Here is an 18,402-nt window from a genome sequence, read left to right as displayed (position 1 = left end):
ATGAGGGAGAGTGGGAAGGAAATGGACCGAAAAAAAAAAATTTAAAAATGTAGCCCATTGTTATGGGCTTAACGGCTAGTTTCACCATGTGCAGCTCTAAAATAAAGCCTTTTCTGCTGCTAAGCCTTGGTTTGGAATGTTTTTGCACATCCACTGAAAGTAGTTAACCTCCTGAAGTTCAGAAAAGGGCAAAAAAACATAGCTAATGTCATGAGAATAATGGGATTGGAGCAGTGCTAATTCGTCACCAGGCCTGTTAGGTTTTTGTTTTGATTTTATGGTATTATAAAAATGTTAGTTTAAATATCGTGTTGAGCGATTTTTATCTGGAAAGCAATTCAGATATTCAATAAAATGAAAATTTGTACACCTAGTTTTAATGGGCTAGATTTTAAAGCAAACTTGTAAGCTTAAGTTTTGAAAACTAGTGTAATTTAGGCATATAACAGCTCATAAATTTATGTAGGCTGTTATAAAATTACCCAAAGAGGGCAATAATAAAACCAAGTAAAATTAGCTGTTGCTTACATCACAGGTGCCCCAAAGTACACACAGGGATAGAAACATAGAAATGATGGCAGAAGAAGACCAAATGGCCAATCCAGTCTGCCCAGCAAGCTTTCGCACTTTTTTTTTCCTCTCTCATACTTATCTGTTACTCTTGGCTCTTAGTAACCTTTTTTTATTCTATTTCCCTTCCACCCCCGCCATTAATGTAGAGAGCAGTGTTGGAACTGCATCTAAGTGAAATAGCTTAATTAGTTAGGGGTATTAACCACCGCAATAAGCAAGCTACACCCATGCTTATCTGTTTACCCAGACTATGTAATTCAGTCTTTGTTGGTTGTTGCCTGAATATAGATCCACGTTTCTTCATTCCCCCCTGTCGTTGAAGCAGAGAGCCATGCTGGCTATGCATTGAAAGTGAAGTGTGAAACTTTCTCCCCTGCCATTGAAGCAGAGAGCTATGCTGGATATGCGTGAAATGTCAGACTTTCTCTCTTACAAGACACAAAACTAGGGGATATAACTAGTATATAATCAACGCAAAAAAATTCAACTAGTTAATAATTATAGTCAGCACCATGTGAAGTCACAAATTCTTAATGTTGCTATTTCTAATGAAATTCTAATTTTATTTAAATCTTAATTAATTTTATTTGTATCATATCATGCTTTTTATCAATTTTATCGGAAGGAGTAGACCTCAGCACCGGCCCAATAATTCTGTTAATTAACAGAAAGATATTTTTTGAAAGCCGTGTTGGTACAATCACTGGTCTACAACGTCAATACGTTGAAATGTTAGGGGGTGTTCTATGATTGGTTAGTTTCAGAAAGTTTGTCACTTAAATAGAGGCGCCATGTTTAAATGTCTTTAGACAGACCAGACTACAGAGACGATATTGTCCAATATCAGTAAGTACTATAACTAAAATTAGAGATTTGGAAACGTTAATATGAATTGAGCATTATCTTGCATTATTTAAAGGACAATTTTTATGTTTTAGAGTTCGCCCTGATGCAGGTTCCGAAACGTTGCCAACGTCAGCGGTTTCAGTAAAGAGATTGAAGCAGTTGTGGCAGCTTCAGTCAAGGACTTGAAGCGGTCCGTTCAGCCAAAAGACACCTGGGCTACAAGTTTCTTAAGATAAGTTACTGTCGGGACATGAAAGGTTGTTTGCCATCTTACAAACAGGTCTCTGTTTGAAGTTCTGTCGGGTGGCACCACTTAAAACTATTGCAGTTGATTCAAGTTTAATTACCGGAAGCCTGTCAGGCTCTGAGTTCAAGTCAACATAATTCAGAAGTTGCTTACCTGAAGTGCTCGTGGTCAGAGTTTGAGTTCAATTGAATGAGAAACAGTAATCATGTTCTTTACCTCTTACCAGAATGCCTTCAGTTAAAAGTTGATGTTAACAACACGAAAAGTCATAATGGAGGTTCAAATTCATGTTTAAATCCAGATGATATAGTTTTGGCAATTATTCAGTGTCTTTGCAATAACGGTAAGGAATCTTTGATTCTTCGTTTTATACATTCAACAGGCACCGCAGCATAAAAACTCGAATACCAAGGACTTTTAATTTGGAAAAAATCACTACTGGAGGTTAAAATCTATTTTGAAATCAAGAAAAAAATTTTTGTCCTTATATCAATGGTACTAAGAATTTTTGCTGCTTTGCTAGAATATAATTAATTGGCGCTGTAGCATTGAAATCTCCAATACTAATAGGACTTTTAGTCAAAATAGTTACATCACTATTTTAGTTGAAAAAGTAACATTAAAGTAGTATTTTAATTATATAAAAAGTGAAAATTAAAACAGGATAGGTTGTAGACCAGTGATTGTACCAACACGGCTTTCAAAAAATATCTTTCTGTTAATTAACAGAATTATTGGGCCGGTGCTGAGGTCTACTCCTTCCGATAAAATTGATAAAAAGCATGATATGATACAAATAAAATTAATTAAGATTTAAATAAAATTAGAATTTCATTAGAAATAGCAACATTAAGACTTTCTCTCTTGCCATTGAAGCAGAGAGCTATGCTGTATATGCGTTGAAAGTGAAGTATCAGGCTTATTTGATTTGGGGTAGTAACCACCATAACAAGCAAGCTAATCCCCACTTTTTTGTGAATGCAAATCCTTTTTTCCACATTTCCTCATTGCCGCTGAAGCTTAGAGCAATGTTGGAGTCGCATTAACCGTGTGTATGTTTATTGAATAAGGGTATTATCACCAGGTAGTAGCCGTCGTTCCCGTGAGCCACCCACTTCATTCACATCCTCTAGACAATTTCACAATAAGTAGTACTGTAAGTGCACAATGTGGGTAGCTTATTCTTTCCAATGCTTGTCTTATCAGAATAGCGATGGAGGCACCAGCAGCGAGTAAGTGGTTATCTCCAATGGTTCCTCTAACGTGCGCAGCTGCGCATATCTTTTCTGGAGGTCACGCACAACTTTTCTACCCCAGCACAGTAAGACCAGCGGGGCCATAGTAGAGCTCATCCCACTGCTGTCTGAAGCACAGACGAGACCCCCAAAGCCCCACGGTATTAAAGACTCGTGAGAGTAGTACTTTCTCTATGCTGATCTCACAATGCACAAGATCAGCATGAAGGAAGTGCTACTAGCAAATTTTAATATCATAGGGCCTGCACAAAAGAGGCAGCAGAACAGGCTTTCAGTGCCAGTAGCAGCAATTGGCTCTTCTTCAACAGCCATGCAGCGCAGTGATAGTGGCAGCAGAGTGAGAGAGGCTCCCGGCAAAAGAAAATGGGGGCCTTTTTTAAGTATGTGTATGTGTGTGAGATGAATGGGTGCCTGTGTGTATGAAAGAGACAGAGAGAAAGAATGGATGCTTGTCTGGAGATCTGTGTGTGAGACATATGAGTGCCTGCCTGGGGGTCTGTGTGAAAATGGGTTTGTGTGTGTGAATGAATTAATGCTTGCCTGGAGATCTGTGTGTGTGCGTGTGTGTGAGATGAATAGGTGCCTGCCTGGAGGGTAGGGGGAAGCAGTGTGAGAATGAATGGGAGCCAGTGAGAGTGAGTGCGTGCATGTGTTTGAGAGTGACAGCATGTGTATGTGAGACAGCATGTGAGTGAGAGCCTGTGTATGAGAGTGAGATAGCATGCGAGAGAACCGGTGTGTATGTATGAGAGAGCATGTGAAAGTGAGAGCTGTGTGTAAGCCACAGCATGTGAGAGTGGGAGCCTGTATGTTTGTGAGAGAGTATTTGAGAGAGAGAGACAGCATGTGTGAATGAGTGCCTGAGTATGTGTTTGAGGGAGGAAGGGAAGAAGACAGGTAGAGAGAGAAGAGAGAAAAAAAAAAAAAAAAAAGAGATCCAGGTTCTGTGGGGCTTTGGAGCAGTAGGTGATGTATTAAGTGTTCCAGTGCATGGTATAATATTTGCATTGCTGCCGTGCAATAGATAATGCTGCACTGTTTGAGTCCTGATATAGTGCTGGGATGGTATGGTATGGTATGGTATGGCAAGGTTCTAGGTGTCTTTTTTTTTTGTTTGTTTGCAGGGGTTTGTGTTAATTCTCAAAGTGTTTGGCAGTGAAGGGTTTGCAGTTACTGACATGAGCGTGTGTATGTGGAAGAGGAGGAGAACTGAGTGAGTGTAAATGTGCATGAGAGTCTGGGGAGTGAATGAAAGGCATGAGAGTGAGTATGTGTGTATTTGTGAGAATGAGTGTGTATATATGAGAATGAATATGCAAATGTGTTAATGTAAGAAAGTTTGTGTGCATGCTGCTCCAATGTTCCTTCTAAGGATTGGGTTGCTGTGAGCAAAAAATTGATAAGATATTTAAATCAAAGAAAGTAGTGTTCATAGGGTGATCAAACCAAAATTTTTGCACAAAGCAACCCACTCCTTAGAGGGAACACTGGTTACCTCACTCCCGTTAAAGGTTTTCATGGTCTGAGGGTGGTGGGGGCGCCAGCATGGATAAAGTTTATAAAAAAAATAAATTACAAAACAATGAAGAAAGATGTGGAGGCAATCTGTGACCCATTAAAAATAAATTTCTCTATTTGCTGGAGGTTTGGAGGGTATAAGGGCTGCTCAGTCTGGTTGTGCCAATTTAAACATATTGGGCAGGGAGGTGGAAATCTGGCCAAGGGCCCGCAAAGGACCTTTTTAAAAATTTTACACAGCTACTTTGAAGATATCCAGTTAAGTAGCAGGATATTTGGCCACACAAAGCCAAACAGACCTGCTCTAAAGCAAGTCTAAAGTTATCTGGCAAACCTAGGCCTAGGTTCATCATTTTGCTATAAATTTCACAAGAATAGTGCCCATGATAAAAAAGGGGCGTGGCTAGTGTAAGTTTCCAGATACTGCAAAGTTGAATATAACTGCACTGAACTCAGTAACTGACAAAAGCCATCTGATCTATATTTGGTCACTTCCTTTTGGTCTGTTTAATGTATATGAATTTATTAGCAAATTCATATATATTAACATGGCCGAGTAGTCTAAAGTGCTGAATTAAGACTCCAGTCTCTTTGAGGTTGTGGGTTCGAATCCCACCGTCTCTGTTTGAGAATAATTTTGTAATTGATAAGTATGGGAAACTGATAACTATGGGAGCTTGCTGGGCAGAATGCATGGGCCATAGCGTCCTTTTCTGCTGGCATTTTCTATGTTTGTATGTAAACTGTTCAATTATATTTCATTATAATAGGCAACTCTCAACTAATAGCACTTGCCCAACAGCTCACTTAATTGACCTTGGACTATGGAGTCCAGAATCACATATTACACTGGGTCCTCATACTATCTCAACAAACTCACATGGGCCGATACAGTACAGTGCGCTCTGGTGGAGCAAATTCCGGTGGAGCGCACTGTTAGCCTGCGTTTAGACGCACGTTTTCGACGTGCTAGCTTTACCCCTTATACAGTAAGGGGTAATAGTGCGTCGAAAACTCACAGCCAAGACCCCCCCCCCCCCCCCCGAAACTAATAGCACCCGCAACATGCAAATGTATGTTGATGGCCCTATTAGTTATTCCCACACGATACAGAAAGTAAAATGTGCAGCCAAGCTGCACATTTTACTTTCAAAAATTAACGCCTGTCCAAAGGCCCCAAAAAAAATTTTTTTTTTAAAATTTTAAATTGGGCGGCGGCCCGCGGGTCAGAAGATGGACACTCAATTATGCCGGCGTCTGTGTTCCGAACCTGTGGCTGTCAGCGGGCTCGAGAAATTGAGCGTTGGCTGTCAAACCCACTGACAGCCGCCGCTCCTGTCAAAAAGGAGGTGCTAGGGACGCGCTAGTGTCCCTAGCGCCTCTTTTTACCGCTGGCCCTCAATAGCATATTCTTCCCCCCTGAATCACGCACAGGAGAGTGGTCTGTGCTTGCCCTCTCTCCCGTGACTTTTACTGTATCGGCCCGAGAGTAACCTGACGAGAAAGCCCTTCTTGAGACAAGGAACATGAATGAATATTAATGAATGCCAGAGAAGTAGTTATGCTGCTTTGAACACAAATAAGCCTGTAGTTTAGAGATACAAAACTCTGGTTGACTCAGCCATTAGACAAAGGGGCCAATGTAATAAAGTGCGCCCAACCTAGTACACAACTTAACGAGCAGTTAGACACACGTTATGGTCGCACATCCATAACCCCTGATACAATAAGGAGATCAGAGCATCCAAAACACGTGTCCAAACAAAGGCGTAGGTAATAGTGCTCATCACATGTAAATGCCATGTAAATGAAGCTAATAGCTAGCACCTTGCGAAAAAAATTTTTTTAAAAGTCGCCGCATGCCCAAGGTGCTTTTTAGCCCATCAAATTGTATACCTGCCCTAGAACATGCGTAAAATCTTGCCGTGCATCAAGGGGTCTACTTTAAAACAAAAAATACTGCTTTTCTGTGGTTCCTCCTATCTAGTATTGTCGCGATATTAGGAGGAACCACAAAAAGCAGTATCTGAAAAAATAAAAATAGCTAGACAGAAAAAACACTTCTGGTACACAATACATACGCTCCAGGCCGTGTATATTGTGCATTTATAATGTGCCGGTAAATTCGCTGCCACAAGATAAAATGGACGCTCATATCGAGGGTCCGTTTTCATAACCTGTACACAGTTATGTCTCTTGGATGCCTGATGCTAAGGATGCGTAAGGGACGCATAACTTCCCCCAGTGCATCCTGTTTAACGCGGCTATTCATTTGCATACTGCATCATGCGCCCAGGAGAGGTGGATGTTTGCACGTTAGGAAAATGGTCGCCCAATTTGGAAACCCGTTTTTAGCATGTTCATATTGCGTCGGCCTGTAAGTTTGCTAAACTGTTTAGACAAGGCATTACATGGGAATAACATTACTATCATTACAAAGAGGTTATTATGGAAAACACATCATGCCAAAAGTGTTCATATTTCCTGTTTAACAACCATAGGACAGTAGAAAATGCATTCTCATGATCCAAAAAAGGAATCTACTATACTACCCTAAGACAGGCATTAGTGCCCGAGTACACTACATTTATCCCACGCAGAAAAAATGTGTGCCGCTATTATATTAAATTACCAAAATCTTGCATAATCATTGTGTGGGGCATTTTGGACTCCTGTGTCTGCAATTCAGGATCTCCACCACCAGGATCCATAATCAGCCAGCTTCATTCACAAACAGCTGTAAAAATAAAATTATATCTTATTTAGCAAATAAACATTAAGTATGTCCAGGACATACTTTCAATTTCTATTCACAGCTATAGAAAAAAGGAAGCAAGTATTGAAGTCAGTCTTTTTGAAGATGACAGTATTACTTGAAAAAGGGATAACATGGGGTTAAAAAGTGAACAGCAGCCTACAATTGTTCAAGGAGTGGCAGGGCGAGCAATTTTGAAAACTGGTGGGCCTGTAAGTGAATTTTCAAAGGGAATCTCCATATGGAGTTTCCCTTTGAAATTCAGGTAGCATACATAGTACTTTTGTATCCGCATACTTTGCGCCTGCATGGGAGTACATGTTATGTACGTGTGGAAACTTGAAAAGGAAATCTCTACGCATACTTTTCTGACCCAACTCTACCCCTTTTTTCATATAGGTAAAAACACGTGCATAGTACCAGTGCAGATGGTGCGGAGTGGTGAGCAGCTTCTTCTGCAGAGCCCTGGTGAGTAGTAACAGCACAGTGATCTGGGTTGGGTGGCCAAGTTTACCTCTAGTAGCTGCGCATACTGCATACTGTGTGGTCACAAGCATTTTACACAGCACAGTACTTTAAACCTATTACTTCTCCACTGGATACAATATCTTTCTCTTTCATTCTTAGTAATGACTCTATTCATCCATTTAACTTTATCTATTCCAAACTTTTCCTTGGCCTCTGTCTCTGTTCCCATTCCAATGCATTTAAATCCACTCTTATGTGCCTTATTCTCACCCATTCCCCTGTTTTCTTTTCAAGATACTAGAATGTGCCATCTATTAGCAAACTCTTGATTTAATTCAGGCTTCTGATGCCTCAGACTCCTTTCAATATGGTTTCCAGTTGGCTTGTCCCACAAAATACAGCAGGTTGGGAAAAGAGCATATAACATGCTGAAACATGGAAAAGAATGGAAAGTAGAGCTCAGCAAAATATTCCTAGTAGTGTACTACAACACAACTATTATAAAAAGCCTCTTTACTATACTCTCTGGGGAAACAGTATATTTCCCAGGCATGCTGTCACTGGAGAAAAATCTTAGCATCACTTTGGAGAGCAGAGCAGGCCTTACATTTGCAGACAGACAGACAGAATCATATCAAGAACTAAAGCAAGCAGGTATATGTTTAGTCACAAAGATATATAGTCAAATCGAGTATTTTAATTTACCGTATATTGTTTCCTTAAATTTGAAATATTTATTTACTGGGTTTATATAGTCATTCAGTATTCTATCACAACAGTTTACATAAACATGAAATGATAAAACAAATAATTACATACAATAACAAACAACAAATAAAATAGTAAAATAAATGATAGATAGCTAAAAGAAATTAATATATTAAAATAAATAAAATAATTGCCTCAGAGTCTAAGCTGAATCTTCAACAATGATATTCTGCTTCCAGAGATGCTTTCTTAAAACAGCCATATTTAAGTGCTTCTAGATTATAATCATTATTATTTCCTGAAATGCCTTCTTAAAGAACATGTTTTTAGATCTTTCTTAAAGGTTTTTAAATCATTTTGTAATTCTGCTGGTAAGGTGTTCCCTAACTTGGGTCCTGCTATTGAAATAGCCCTTGATCTGATCTCACTTAAATGAGCAGTGTGATTTGATGGAAAGGTCAGTAACCCTTTATTTAAGGATCTTAAATTGCATTGAGGTGTGTGAAGGTATATTGCCACATTTATCCATTCTATTTGCTCTCCATTTATTACTTTATGTAACAGAGTACTTTGCAATCAATGCGATATTTAATGGTAACCAGTGCAGAGATGTTAAAATGGGGTTTATATGGTCGAACTTTCTCGCTTCTGTCAATATTCTGGTAGCTGTATTTTGTAGAATTTATAAAGGTCGCAACATATTGTTAGGAAGCCCAAGCAGTAGGGAGTTACAATAATCAATATTCGAGATTATTAATAGTTGGAGGACAGTCTGAAAATCGGCCTGGGTTAGAAGAGGTTTCAAATGTCTTAAGTGTTTCAGACTTCTAAGTGTTAAGACGTCCCAGTGATGTAAACAAAAAAAAAATAAAAAATGAAATTGTCAATTTGACATCAAAATTTCCCTTTTTTTAAATTTTATAATCTTACCTACAGATCAAAACAGTAAAGTGCGGCCGCGGTTACCCTGCTCCTAACCCGCTTTCTACTCACTTTTCGGCCACGTTAGTCCAACCCGCGATACACTATCCCCTTTAACCCATTCTTACCGCCTCTTTAAATCACCGGGTAATCCCTTCCGCCCGCGGCATGTATATTAGATGTAAACGATCGAATTAGCTATTCCCTCCCATACAGTAATGCTCGCGCGGCAAAACAGCAGGCTTTTTTAACCTGCCGTTTTGCCGCGCATTTAACCTGCTAACTTACCGCCTACCCTTACCCCTACGTTAGAGGCAGGGGTAAGGGTAGGCAGCAAACTTTGCCCCAGCCCCTGCTCACCTGCCCTGGCCGCGTCCATGGATGCTGGTCTCTGGGGGAAGCCCCAGTCCTCTCCCCTCCTCCCGAAGCAACGAAAGCGGAAAAAAGCGAAAAAGTGAAAAAAAAAAGTAGCAACGAAGTGGACGGTTCTCCTACGCTCGGGATTGCCAGTCCTCTCTCCCCTCCTCCCGAAGCAAGGCGCGTAACGTCACGCCTTGAGCGGCTCAATTGCACGCACAGGGGCCGCTTTCGCCCGTGCAGGCATCCATCTTCGCCGGCAGCTGGAGGCAGGGGAGCCGCGGTCCGTCTCCGCCGATGTCCGTCTCCGGAGGGGGGCTGCAAGAAGAGTAAGTCGCTTCGTTGCTTTACACTGCCAGTCCTCTCTCCCCTCCTCCCGAAGCAAGGCTGCTTTACGCGCCTTGCTTCGGGAGGAGGGGAGAGAGGACTGGCAATCCCGAGCGTAGGAGAACCGTCCACTTCCTGGTACCTGTCATTTGAAATGACAGGTACCAGCGTGTCCGTGAAGCGTTAGGCCAGCGCACCCAGGATACTGTATAGCGCTCTATACAGTAAAATGGGTTGCGCGGGCCTAACGCTTCATGGACGCTTCTTGGACGCAGCTTGCATTTGCAAGCTATTTACATACGGTATCGAGCCGTAGGTGAGCCGGACTGTGCGTGCGGCAACCGCGGGTGCGCCCGGCACTAACGCAGCTCTTCCTACTGCTCCTTACTGTATCTGCCTGTTAGGGTTGCAACTGCCACTCTATGCACGATAACCACATGCCTTCTGTTTAGGGTTTATGCACACACATGTAGAAACATTTTTCTGTTTGCCTTATTTATACAAGTCCACTCAGATACATTTTTAGGACATCTTGAGTACTATACATAAAATAAAAAACACTTCCATACATAAGTAACCTCCAAGCCTTCAAAAAATAAATAAATAAACCTATGTAGGCACCAGTAAGACCACCAAATGCAGCAAATCTGTGAGTAGATTGTTTAGCATATATTTCTTGGAATATTATTACATAAAATGCATACATGTTACACTATGAAATGCCACTGATGCTGGTACCCAACAACCATGCAATACCTGATGTTTGGCATTTTACAGTACTTGAGCTCAAAAAGGTCTCTCAATATTAATTTAAAAGTTATGCTGCCAGGATTAATAAAATATGACTTTTACAACCGCTGATGTTTCTGTGCAACTGTGGAGCAACTCTATGGGCCTCATTTTCTAAACGGATTGCACGCGATACCAAAATGGGGGCGGAGTCGGCCCCAGAAGAGGAGGAGTCGGGGCGTCACCGGGGCTGACTCCGCGAAGACGCCGCAGACGACGAAAAGGTAAGGCCCTTTTCGCATCCGAGTTCACGCCCAATAGCTACATCTCCTATGGTGGTGCTATTGGGTGCGAAACCGGCAGTGAATGCACTGCGACGGTGCGATCGCTGCCCGCTAGCGCATGCCCGCCCCTCATTCCCTAAAGTATAGCAGGCCTGCAATGCTTTAGAAAATGTACCAGTCACCCTGCTATATCACTATAGCAGGGTGACTGGTACAGCCTACTAGTTGCTGTTGAGCTGTGCTAAGCCTTGCTTCAGTTTCTAAAATAGAGGTTCCCAAACCTGTCCTGATGGAACCTCTCGCATCATATACAAAACCCTAACACTGACCCACAAAGCTATACACACACACACAATTCAAACTGGCTCGTTGAACCATTCTGCCCTGCACGAACTAATAAATCCACCAGAGCCTCCAACAATGGAACCCTCCACGACCCCTCTCTAAAAAAAGCACACCTTTCTTCCACAAGGGATCGAGCCCTATCTATAGCCGGACCCACGCTCTGGAATTCCTTACCCCCTTATCTAAGGCTTGAGACATGTACTGCCAAATTCAGAGCCAACTTAAAAACCTGGCTTTGCAAACAAGCCTAATCATCAATAATACCCTACTCCCCCTATGCAAACACCTGAACCAAGCAAACACACCCGAACCCTTCATGCAAACCCTCCCTTAAACCCTCGAACCATGCTAACACACCTAACCCCCATGCAAACCCATCCTAAACCCAAACCCTTGTACATAGTTGTTGTTTTCACAAATATGCTCAACGTTAACTTTGGCTACCTTAGGAATCGGGCTACTCTGAAACATATGTTTTTCTTCCTACTTTCTCATAGTTCCTATTTCTCCCTCCCCATCTCCCTGTTTTATGTAATTTCCACACTTTATGTTTCCTGTTTGATGTAAACCAATATGGTGTCCCCACTAATATCGGTATAGAAAATTTAATAAATAAATAATAAATAAATGGATCCCCAGCCAGTCAGGTTTTCTGGATATCTGTAATGAATATGCATGAGATAGATCTGCATGCATTGCCTCAATCACATGCAATTTCTCTCACACAAATTCATTGCGGATATCCTGAAAATCCAGACAAGTTTGGGAACCACTGATCTAAAACATTCAAATATTCAATACAAGTAGGCACATTATTTTATTTTTTTGATTAATTCTATAAGATTTCCTTGTACATACTTTATTTTTGCATCACATGTTGATGCGAAATATTAAAAGTTTCCAAACTAAAAAGTTATGTAAATAATTATGCAAGATGTCAAAGGGCTTCAAAATGCAAACCATACAAAATAAATTCTAGCAAATAGCACTGAGATAACAGAAAATTTTAAATTCTTTTTAAATCTGTTTGTAATACTTCAAATCTAGGCTGCCTTTATCAATATTGATTGCTCTTGATACAAAACCATTCAAAATAAGCATGTATCCAGCAATATATCATATGCAAAAAAAAAAGTGCTAAATTTCAGTTTGCACACTTTGCAGAAAAGATTGTACCAAATTTTCTAAAAGTACTCCTCATTAATCACATATTTACACACACACACACACACATATATATATATTTACCTCTGTATTTGAACATTGGAAGGCTGTAGTTCTTGTAGGACAAGAATCTCTTGCACAACTGGTGAATGCCTGCAATCCCCTAATTAAACATTGTCCAAATTAGGTACTGATAAAATAGTATCATAACGTATCAAAAATACATTAAAACACATTTTACAAAAAATGTTAGTTTAGTCAATGTTTACTTAATTTAAGGAATTGGTGTGTGCTATTAAACACAAGCAGCAAACAATAATGTGTAAGTATAAAACTTTTGAATAAACATATAATCGGTCTTATAAGTTTTTACTATCAATCATTCATAAATCTCATTGTCTGCTATCCGGAAACATGTACACATAGAAACAAAAATACACCAAGCGTCAACTTATCTGACAAATTATGTAAACAAATTAAATAATCAGCCTACAGGTAGAAGTCTAACGTATAGACTTTCCAACTGCTTGCAGTGATGTAAATACAAAAATCATGATAATTCAGTACATTTATTAGATTTAAATGGCTTTGTATTTATTACCGCAATGTAATAAATCCAGACATGTTGTGCATTTAGTACCAATATATTTACTTAAAATGCTCCAAAATAGCCTATCCCCACAACATGATACTGAACCGTATCAGCTACTACAGAACAGGTTAGCTGCTTTTGTAAAGCACTGATTACGTTTCAGATCATGAATAATAATGCAAAAGCTAATTCAAGAGAAGTCCTCACATTTCCCTTGAAATGGGATTTATAAATTCCAAACATCGAGTGTACTGGGACGCAATCTGGCTTTTAAGTAACGGAAAAAGAGGAAGGGATCCGACTGTCGAGACAAAAGATCTCGACACCAACCAGCCAATCCAAAAAGCATGCAGACTAGAGAGTGAGAGTTTGGTGTGTGCAGCAGGAAGCGTCTCTCTCGCTCTCTTTTTCCCCCGGCCGCCACCAGGCTCCACGCGCGCACACCGCCCGAGTCAGGCACGCAGCTGCTCGCCATTGGGAGACCCTTCCAAGCTCGCCCTGATCCTGTCAATCTCCCAACCCCCCAGCAGCAGCAGCAAAGGAGCACCTCCACTCAATATGGCGACGGTGTCGGCTGCAGAAAAAGTAGCAGCCTCTACTGTCCTGTGTGGTGCAGGTGCTAAGCCGCCGGAGCGGACTCTCCCTCCGAGCCCACGCGTTACTAGGCTGTTCCCAGCACGCATCCGCCTCTGGCTGAAGAAACATGGGAAGCTGCAAGAGGGGAAGCCCCGGCCTCCCCTCTCTTCTTCGCAGCAGCCGCAGCCCGACATTTTGTTTTCCGCCATTTTCTCTGACTGCAAACGCCTCGAACGCTGAGATCCCCCTCCCCCCACACCGCCTCTCTCGGAACCTTCCTGAATTGCTCCCTTACACCGCAATTACCCCGCTCCCCTCCCACTTGCACGCTATGCACGGTCCCGTCCTGGGCGTAAAAGGCCTTATAGGCCTAAGTTGAGCAGGGTGTATCAGGCCTAGCCGCGGCCTTCACCGGGGCCTAGTACCTCCTCCATTGTCACCCGTTGTGCCTCGCTGCAGCCTAGAGAAGCCTGGGCCCTGTTCACCACCACCGCCTGCCTGTGCCCCTCCCCCTCCGGCCGCCCGCTCAGCTTACCCCCATCACCGAGCATAGGCCGCCTCACCTGGCCGTGCTCCTCCGGGGCCGTTACTGCGCGCGCCGCCGCTTCTCTTTGTGGCGGGCGCAGGATTCCAGCCGTGGAACGCTCCGAGGCCTGCAGCCGGGTTTCACCAGGTTCCCGCGGCCTGGACCAATCAGGGCTGCGGGATCGGAGCGCGCGGCCTCCTCCTCCTCCTCTGCTGCCGAACCCCGGCTGCGTTACGTCACTTCGCTGAGAGCTACTCGCGCTGGCTGCAGAGGCAGGGAAGCGGCGTTCTGCAGGAGGCAATGCTGGCAACGGGGAGCTCAACACAAACAGGGCGCCAGCCGCGTCTTTCGCCAACCTTGCGCCCTTCTGCACACAGTCAGAGGTGCCAGCCTTGGGGGGTGTAGAAAAAAAAAAGCCGCCCCCCGCCAGTGCTGTGTATTGATCTGTGTTCCGAGAAATAGCCGCTTGCTCTGGATGAATTCGTTTAAGCGGCCCATGGACTTCTACGCTGAAAGCAGCGGGGCGGCAATGAATATAAAAGTTTTCCGGAACTTTTCGCGTTTTAAAAATAGGAAAACTAATGGTAACTCCGACGTGAAAGCGGTGGGATTTATAATCCTCGATGAGTTCGTAATTCTGCAGTACATTACTCTTGCAACCTGGAAAGTTTGGATGCCATGGATTTGAAGTTTAAATTTATGTATAATATATAATTTAAAAATAATATGAACAATTAACGTACTTCGTATCTTTATCGACTATAATCAGGAAATAACAAGATAAATTATTACCCTTTCTACTTTTCATTTTTTTTCAACGCAAAAGTTATTGAACAATTATTTTATACTTCTATTTTTTTAACTGTTTTAAAGAAACAAGCAATTACTTCACATGCTTAATTTTAAACATACTAAACATTACATTGGGTTTCAGCATGTAATGCATAATTGATTTGTTTTTAGTTTCTTTGCACTATTACTGAGAAGGTTAAAATTATTGTTTGCATATATGCATCCCAAGTAAACACAGCTAATGTGTAATGGCAGTTAAAGACCAAAATGGCAATCCAGTCTGCCCAGCAAGGTGTTTATGGTTGTAACTACTCCATGCAGAATTTCCATCCTGGGTCAGACCAGGGGTCCATCAAGCCCAATATTGTTTCCAATAGTGGCCAAATTTGGGTCACAAGTATCTGGCAGGATCCCAAATAGTAAGTAGATCCCATGCTGCTAAACCCCAGGGATAAGTAGTAGCTTTCCCCAAGTCTACCTAGTGAATAACAATTTATGGACTTTTCCTCCAAGAACTTGTCCAAACCTTTTTTAAAATCCAGCTACACTAACCGCCTTTACCACTTCAACTGACAATGAATTCCAGAGCTTAATTGTGCATTAAATGAAATATTTTCTCTGATTTGTTTTAAATGTGCTACTTATATAGAGTCCCCAAGTCTTCATATTTTTTGAAAGAATAAACAACCAATTAACATTTAACTTTTCTACTCTACTCATGATTTTATATAACCCCCCCCCCCCCCCCCCCCCCCCAAGCTTCTCTTCTCCAAGCTGAACAGTCCTAATCTCTAGATTTTCCTCTTGGGGAGCTGTTCCATTCTATTTATCTTTTCTTAGGGTTGTAACTGCTGCCCTGTGCAGGTTACCCATATGCAGCAAAGTTATTACTCTTGCCACTAGGGATCCTATTAGTTTTATCACATACCTTCTTAAATTCCTTTGTTTTTGTCTTCACTACCTCTTCTAGGAGGACTTTTTTAAATTTTTTCTTCATTTATTAACAACTTTAGCCAAAAATCATTTCAATCTAGAATGGGTCATTTACAAATAATTTAAAAGAAAATACTAGGCTAAGATATACAATCTAGACACCTATTTCTAGGTAGTTATTAGACCCTGTATGCGGTAACTTTGGGAGATCCAAGGGTTACAAGAAACACTCTTAAATAGGAAAAAGGGAAAAAGAAATAAAGGGAGACAAAATTATACATATTATATACCCTGATCTGGCTAGGTAACATTGCCCTCAGTCCTATGATTATCTGAGAAGAAACGCAGCTGGGATGGTTCAAAGAAGATATACCAAATATTATTAAGTTTCATTACACATTTACAAGGGTATCTAATTGTAAGCTGTGCTCCTAGTTGTCTAGCCTCCTGGCACATTCCTAACAGCTTCTTCCTGTGGGTCTGGGTAGTTCTGATTATATCGGGATAAACCCATATCTTCTGACCGTAATATAATTTTTCTCTGTTACGAAGAAATAGTCTCAATATAGAATATCAGCTGGAAAAACAAAAGCTACCAGCAATGTTCCTTGGAAATCCACTTGATCCTCCCCTGATGTTTCCAGTAAGGCTGAGAGGTCCGTGCCCATATTCTGAGGCAAGTCAGCAGTAGCATCTTGGTTTCCTTTCTTTTCTAAAGATGAAAAATATATATTGGATCAGTGGTTCTTGACCTTTTCTTGGTCGGGACACAACTGACAGATGGTTCTCACGTGCATGACACACTGTTCATTACAATATTACCTTAATTGTTAAGAATGACACAAGGAAAATAAGAGTACTCTCTCTCTGAACGTAAATTGTATAATAGTAAATCTCCCTTACCAGAACAGCAACAACTTCCAGCATTCAAACAGTAACCACCTTACCTAAGAAAAGGCAACACTGAAACTATTACGGAAAATGGAACAAGCCAGGCAGCTATAGAGCCCTATCCAGAAACTACATGCAGCAGAATACCTCACCTCAGTCACATGTGCAGACCCTCACCTAACAGAATAAAGAGACCATAAATCATAAACAGAAACATGCAGTCAAAACCTAAACTGGAAACTGCAACAATCCAGAGTCTGTATGCAGTGCAACAAAGGAAAAATGAAATCACCAGTCCTCATAAAATAAAGCAAAAAATGTAAAATCAATAGCAGTAAAGCCATACTAATAAAAAGAACAGATTATTTCAAAACAGCTGATAAATGGAATATCCAATAATTAAAAACTCATATCAAAAACTTCTAGACACCAATAAAATATTTCATAATAGCAGACACAAAGACCCAATAATTAAAAATAAGGATAAAAAATGCTCTCTTCTCCATACCTGAAAGTGCTCGATTTTGCTGTGAAATAGGAGGGGGGAGAGTGTTTGTAAATTTCTCCTTTCTCTCAGTCTCTCATGCTCTCGTTCTCACTTACATAGACTATCAATCACACAGTTACACACGTTCTCTCTCTTATACACACAGGCTCTTAATCATATATACACACGTTCTCACACAAACAGGCTCTCAATCACACACTTGCATGCTGTCTCACACACACACGCAATTTCAAACACATATGCTCGCTCACTCACTTGCTCTCCCCACTGAACTGGTGGCAGCAACAGCCTCCTCCTCTTCCAGCCCTCACAGCTTCGAGAAAGGAGTCCCATCGGCTGCAGCAACTGACGTAGCTCCTCGTTTTGCTGCAGGGTGACACTGCTGTACTTCGGGCTGGCGCTGCTGCTGCTGCTCTTTTTCAGGCCAGCGCTGCAGAGGCTTTACCTAACAGGATCTCTTCTTCCCGCACTCGCAACCGCTGCACTCCACTTCCTCTTCCGGGCCGCGGGGGAGGGAAGAAGAAACCATCCTGGTGCTACTGACTCCAGCTCTCTTGCCGTGTTCTGCCCAGGCGATAAAGCCCGGATGGAGGAAGAGTTCCATTTCGCTGGAGCAGGAGCAGCTGGGCCAGCGGGGGACCGGGAAGTGTGGCGACACACCTGCGTGTGCTTGGCGACACACCGGTTGAGAACTGCTGTATTGGATAATGGTGGAATAGCATCCAGAGGAAAGTGTAGTATATCCATCAAATATTTTTTTTAATTGATCCCTTGGTGATATTAATTTAACGTGAGGAAAGTTTAACACTCTAAGATTTAAATATCTAAGAGCATTTTCCATATTCTCCATTCTTTTCATAGTTACTACTTCTCCTTGTAATAAATGTTTGAACTTCTTGTAAATGCGAAACTTGTGTGTCCAAGTCCTTAATTTTAACATCATGAGAATTAGATAGTGGTTCCATAGTTTCAATATTTTTTTGTGAATCGGTTATAGCCACAGTTAATGAAGAAATCGACTTTTCCAAGGAAATTAAAGCATTCCAGACGGCTTCTAGTGTAATCACTTGGGGTTTAGGCAATTTA

General features: G+C 41.6%; 1 protein-coding gene across 7 annotated transcripts in view; it reads right to left on the bottom strand.

The window, feature by feature from the left end:
• The window catches only part of ZNF711 (zinc finger protein 711), a 195,727-nt gene extending 180,884 nt beyond the window's left edge, over nucleotides 1-14,843 (bottom strand). For 2 of the 7 annotated variants that reach the window (XM_029606579.1, XM_029606584.1), the window contains exons 1-3: nucleotides 14,230-14,839; nucleotides 12,583-12,661; nucleotides 7,073-7,177 (exon numbers count right to left, since the gene is read on the bottom strand). In XM_029606579.1, coding sequence (XP_029462439.1) covers nucleotides 7,073-7,151 — 79 coding nt within the window. In that variant the 5' untranslated portion in view covers nucleotides 7,152-7,177; nucleotides 12,583-12,661; nucleotides 14,230-14,839. Of the gene's footprint in view, nucleotides 1-7,072; nucleotides 7,178-12,582; nucleotides 12,662-13,297; nucleotides 13,885-14,201 lie in introns of those variants that run through there. The other 5 variants (XR_003857461.1, XM_029606585.1, XM_029606581.1 and 2 more) reach the window with 5 other exon arrangements.
• Between the last annotated feature and the right edge of the window lie 3,559 nt (nucleotides 14,844-18,402).

Source organism: Rhinatrema bivittatum, chromosome 6 (assembly GCF_901001135.1).
Source record: "Rhinatrema bivittatum chromosome 6, aRhiBiv1.1, whole genome shotgun sequence".
Taxonomy (NCBI): domain Eukaryota; kingdom Metazoa; phylum Chordata; class Amphibia; order Gymnophiona; family Rhinatrematidae; genus Rhinatrema; species Rhinatrema bivittatum.
Note: the sequence above shows the minus strand (reverse complement) of the source record. Positions and strands in the feature narration are given on the sequence as shown.